Below are 5,446 nucleotides of genomic sequence, written 5' to 3'. Positions count from 1 at the left end.
TACATCATACTGCACCACAGTAATATATTTCTGATAATTTCATTAAGCTAACCCGAATTTATATTTTGACGGGTTGCCATGAGGAACTTGTTTCTGTAGGTCTATGTAAATGATATGAAGATAGTTTTACTCCAATGAAACTGTCAAATGCTCATAAAGTGACTCTTAGAGGGAGTCAGAGCAGTTCTGGAGATGTTGTTCATGTATTTATGTCCTCATGTAGTGATATGTCAGAAGCTGAAATCACCGCAAGCGTCGCACCGCTCGTCTGTGCCTTTTACATACTGAGACACGCAGAACATGCTGGATCCATATTTAAATAGTATTTTTGCGCCTTAATATTTACAGATACTAGTCCATATTGAGACTCTATTTAAGTGTACTGGCCTACTTTTGATTAATTCATCCAAACTTTGACAAATTCCGTGACATTCCGCGTCATACAGTAAATTCCATGACTGGATTCCGTCCGAGAATCGCGGATAGATAATATTGAGGTGTTTTGCAACTTTAGTGTAACGTTAGTGGATTGGGATCTACTGCAAATTAAGCAATGTCTGCTGCTGCCTTACCTTTGAGAGACAACTGATGCATGATCACAGAGTGGTGAGGTCTGGCAGGCTGCATCAGAGCCAAATAGCGCATTTCAAAATTAAGTTATTTTATCGGCGAATCGGTTTTGAAAATGACCGATAATCATAAACATGCGTAATATCGGCGCCGATAATCGGACGACCTCTAATATGGAGGGAAAAAAATTGTAAATTGGTGACTGCTATCAGTGTGTTTCATGGTGAAAACATTAGATGCAGTCTCCTTTTCTGCTTTTATAAGCTCCATTTGGTTTTATTTGAAATCATAGAGATTAGATAAAGCTAAAGCCGAAGGTAATATAACATACTTCATCAAACAGACAATTCTCTTGTGAATCAAGGGCCAGATTAAAAATGATGTTCCTTGGTTGCCTTGACTACGTTTTCCAGGCTTCCTGAGGCAATCCAATTCTACAGTTTTCTGTAGTTTATACTCTAGTTAGCATCATTCCAAAATTAGTTTTACTTTATAAAATGTCAGTAACAGAAAAGCAGTTAGACACCATTTTCTCTGTAATTTTTTTAAGAATATATCCTTTGGTGATATTTCAGTTAGAAAATCAAACCATGTCACATTACACTAGAGTTTGCAATTTTTGCGAAAAGGACAACTGCATCATCTTCATATTCATTGCATTTCTCTTTTGTGGTCAATATCGATTTGTTTCTTTCTTTCCTTTTGCACACCCCCATTTTGGTCCCGATGTCCAACTATTTTTCTTGGATTGCACTCTGTCCATTTTTTCCTTTCTATTTTTATGTTCACTGCCCTGCTCCCCTCTCCCCTTTTCTTCCTTTCCTTCCCCCACTGTGTTCCTCTCTTCCCTCTCCTCTCCCCTCCCCTCCACCCGTTTGTGATGGGTCCTTCAGCTGGCGTTGTTGCAGTACCGCCTCAGTATGTCCAGCATGCTGTGCCAACCCCCCGCCCCATCAGGCTCTGGGACCCTCCACACATACCAAGTACTTTTACCTTTTCATTCAGTTCCACGGGCTTCCTGGAGGTAACCTAAAATTAGATAGGAGTTAGACTAGGGGTTGATTTTAACATTAATGGTTTAGGCCAGTCTTAAGTTGGGAGATTTGGTCTGATTATAATGTGTGATTGAATTTATGTGACTAATAATTAGTCTTGTGATTTACTAAATTATTAGAATATATTGTGATGTTCAGAGCTTGTAGTGAGAAATGCGTCTCTTTTTTTAAAGCATGTCTTTTTTATGGAGATTTTAACCAATTTTATTTGATTTGCTGTTTTTATTTATCTGTATCTTTTTGGGTTGTTTGTTTTTGTGCCTTCAACTATGCAAACACTACTACACTACACAGAATATTCAGATTGCTCAGACATCTTTTGTTTTATTGTTTTCAAAAATACCTTGTTTCAACTATATATGTGAAACCCTAAGTAAGATGGTTTTGATAACGTATTTCACTGTGGATGCCATGTAAGGGGTTGTTGTCAGTCTGTATATGCTGCCTGTTTACACCTGGTATTGTCATCCATCTCAGATGATCCCATCAAAAGTGGATAGACGAGACGGATGACATTTACACCTCGTAGTAACAGACGTCATGAATGCGTTTAGTGTGGCCACTTCTGGGGGTTTTTTTCTTCTTTTTGTGAGTTTTTTTTTTTTTTTTTAAACCAGTTTATGAAATTAAGAACATTGAGAATTACCAGTACTACTCTATAGAAATCAATGGATTTAATTAAGCTCCTTAAATTAACCTCTCTGTTACTGCATGTAAATGTCAGACAAACTGGTTAATACCAGGTAGAAATGGGTTCTCGGATGGTAAAAATCTGACCTGTGTTTGGATGATGTCTTAGGAGCCCTTCACGCCTTCGGAGGAGCACGTCCTTGTTGTGCGTCTTCTGGTCAAGCATCTGCACGCCTTTTCCAGCAGTCTGAAGCAGGAGTCAATCTTCTCCTCACCCTCTGCCCACTCCCACAGCAGTCCTCTGGAAGAGCTCAAGCGGTGGGTTTTTACAGCCTGCAAGCCTCTGTCAACTCATCCAGATAATCAGGCTATAGAACTAAAACATCTGTAAATCTAAGCTGGCATGTCATAAAGAGGAGCTATTCGCCTGATCAGGGGCTGGGGACTTGATTAAGCTGTCTTCTGTTTTACTGCTCTGTCAATAAGCCTCCACTCTCTGTCTTTCTTAGTGTGGTGGTACAGAGGTTTGTTCAGCAAAAGCTGTATGTCTTCCTACAACACTGTTTTGGTCACTGGCCTTTGGACGCCTCATTCAGAGCGGTAAATGTCCTTGAGTGCACACTGATGTTTGGAGCCTACTTTTCAGTAAACATTATGCACTGTTCAAAACGTAGTGAAGGCTATGATGCTAAATGGATGTATTTTAAAGTAATATGTTTGTTTTGTCGTTTAGGTACTAGAGACATGGCTTAGTTACATCCAGCCCTGGAGATACACTGGAGAAAAAAACAACACACAAGCAGACGGACAAAACAGAACTGTTCTCGATAAATGGTATTTTTATATATTGGGTGCTTGTTAAAACTGTTCAAAAGTTTGGGGTTGGTGAGAGAGAGAGAGATATATATATGAATACTTTTATTCATCAAGGATGCATTAAATTTATCAAAAGTGACGGTACAAACATTTAGAATTTGACTAAAGGTTTCTATTTCAAATAAATGCTGTTAAAATTATTTTTACACACACACACACATATATATATATATATATATATATATATATATAAATAAATAAACATTTTAATAGTAGTGTACATCAAATGTTGTTTCACAGAGAGCATTGAATGTGTTTTGGCAGTTTGTGACGTTCAGATCAGTGCTTACCAACTGGGTCTTTGTCATTTACAGGGCCTCATTTGTGCAGGAGAATTTGCTTGTGTACACAAAGCTTTTCCAGGGCTTCTTGAATCGAGCCATGCGCACAGACTTGGTCAATGCCAAAAACGCCCTGATGGTCTTTAGGGTCGCCAAAGTCTTTGTTCAACCAAACCTGTCAGAGATGATCCAGAAGGGTATGTGTGAGAGATTTTTTTATATGATATGATATATTGCTTTATTATGAGCAAATCATTGAGAATTTGTATCTCCAGCTGAGCAATTGTTCTTGGAGCCAGAGCATGCCATCCTGCAACGACAGAACCGTGTTTTCCTGACACCTTCACATGGTGGCAGCTTCCTTTCTTCCCGCCAGCCAATGGGGACAGACAGCGTCTTCAAAGTCAAAAGTCATGTTTACAGCCTGGAAGGGCAGGAATGCCAGTACAACCTGATGTTTGGTCCTGATCTACGGAAGAATGTAAGCTGACAATTAATGCTAGTTCTAATTAGTGCTAAAATCAATGTTGGATGCATGTGATGAGCAGTCATGTGATCATGAATGGTGTGAAAACAGATAAGGATATTATAGACCATGATTCCTTCTGTCAATTCCAGGTGCTGTGTGAGAGATTTTTTTATATGATATGATATATTGCTTTATTATGAGCAAATCATTGAGAATTTGTATCTCCAGCTGAGCAATTGTTCTTGGAGCCAGAGCATGCCATCCTGCAACGACAGAACCGTGTTTTCCTGACACCTTCACATGGTGGCAGCTTCCTTTCTTCCCGCCAGCCAATGGGGACAGACAGCGTCTTCAAAGTCAAAAGTCATGTTTACAGCCTGGAAGGGCAGGAATGCCAGTACAACCTGATGTTTGGTCCTGATCTACGGAAGAATGTAAGCTGACAATTAATGCTAGTTCTAATTAGTGCTAAAATCAATGTTGGATGCATGTGATGAGCAGTCATGTGATCATGAATGGTGTGAAAACAGATAAGGATATTATAGACCATGATTCCTTCTGTCAATTCCAGGTGCTAAAGCTCATCCAGATTATCGCCCAAGCCCGACAGACGGCTAAACGGATATCGGATCATTCCACGGAAATGGCTGCAAACAACTCTTTTCTCTCATGGTTTAGCGTTGGTTCCTCGGATCATAACAACACTTTTAACGGAGGAGAGATGGATGATATGGGAGAGGGTGTGAAGAAAACCCATGAGTTCCTGGACAAAGCACTGGACTACCTCTGTCAGATATTCCGGGTCAGTCTATAACTGCTTTTATTAAAGATGAGTGTCATAAGCTACCGTTCAAAAGTTTGGGGTCAGTTAAAATTTCTTAAAGGGGTGGTTCACTGGTTTTTTTTCTAGGCTTGATTGTGTTTATGGGGGGCAGTGTAACATATTAATGCTTTGTTTAAAAAAAAAAAAAAAACATTATTTTTCACATAATTTACCTTAATTCCATACCGATCTGTCCCTTCTCTGAGAAACGGGCTGATCTTTTCCTGTTCTCTTATGAAGCCCCGCCCTCAGAAATAGGCGATGGGCTCTGATTGGTTAACTAGCCCAGTGTGTTGTGATTGGCTAAACCGCCTCTAGTGCTCGTCTAAACGTCCTGTCCCTCACCTCAGCGGCATGTGCTCCAGTTGTATTGTAAACAACGGCGTCTTTAATATCGCTTATCAGTTTGAGCCCGATTGAGATGCAGAGGATATTATTGAAGAGGATCGTGCAGAACCGGTGCAAGCACGGCTTTTAATGTTAGGCCTATGTTTTTTGTTTGTTGTTGTCTCATACTTTTAGATATGCTGTTATTTGTAAATTCTACTGCTTATGTTAGCTTTTAAAATACGGTTTTATCCTGATTAAAGCTTTAATACAGTACGGCAACTGCACGTGCGTCCATGCATAATGCTTCTCATAGATATGTGTAAATAAGTGTATAATTGGAACAGTTCATTGTTGGAGCTGAGCTGAATGAGCAAGAGAGAGAGATGCAGAACAGGGGGTCGCGAGGAACAGT

At 39.7% G+C, this 5,446-nt stretch overlaps 1 protein-coding gene across 1 annotated transcript in view; it reads left to right on the top strand.

The window, feature by feature from the left end:
- LOC107578254 (sphingomyelin phosphodiesterase 4-like) overlaps positions 1-4,683 on the top strand; it is a gene marked incomplete at its 3' end in the record, with an annotated part of 7,117 nt that extends 2,434 nt beyond the window's left edge. The window contains exons 2-8 of the mRNA XM_016264225.1: positions 1,464-1,553; positions 2,425-2,573; positions 2,765-2,855; positions 2,989-3,089; positions 3,446-3,609; positions 3,688-3,893; positions 4,453-4,683. Of these exons, the coding sequence (XP_016119711.1) occupies positions 1,464-1,553; positions 2,425-2,573; positions 2,765-2,855; positions 2,989-3,089; positions 3,446-3,609; positions 3,688-3,893; positions 4,453-4,683 (1,032 nt within the window). The remainder of the gene's footprint in view (positions 1-1,463; positions 1,554-2,424; positions 2,574-2,764; positions 2,856-2,988; positions 3,090-3,445; positions 3,610-3,687; positions 3,894-4,452) is intronic.
- Between the last annotated feature and the right edge of the window lie 763 nt (positions 4,684-5,446).

Source organism: Sinocyclocheilus grahami, unplaced genomic scaffold (genome assembly GCF_001515645.1).
Source record: "Sinocyclocheilus grahami isolate Dianchi unplaced genomic scaffold, SAMN03320097.WGS_v1.1 scaffold9461.1, whole genome shotgun sequence".
Taxonomy (NCBI): domain Eukaryota; kingdom Metazoa; phylum Chordata; class Actinopteri; order Cypriniformes; family Cyprinidae; genus Sinocyclocheilus; species Sinocyclocheilus grahami.
Note: the sequence above shows the minus strand (reverse complement) of the source record. Positions and strands in the feature narration are given on the sequence as shown.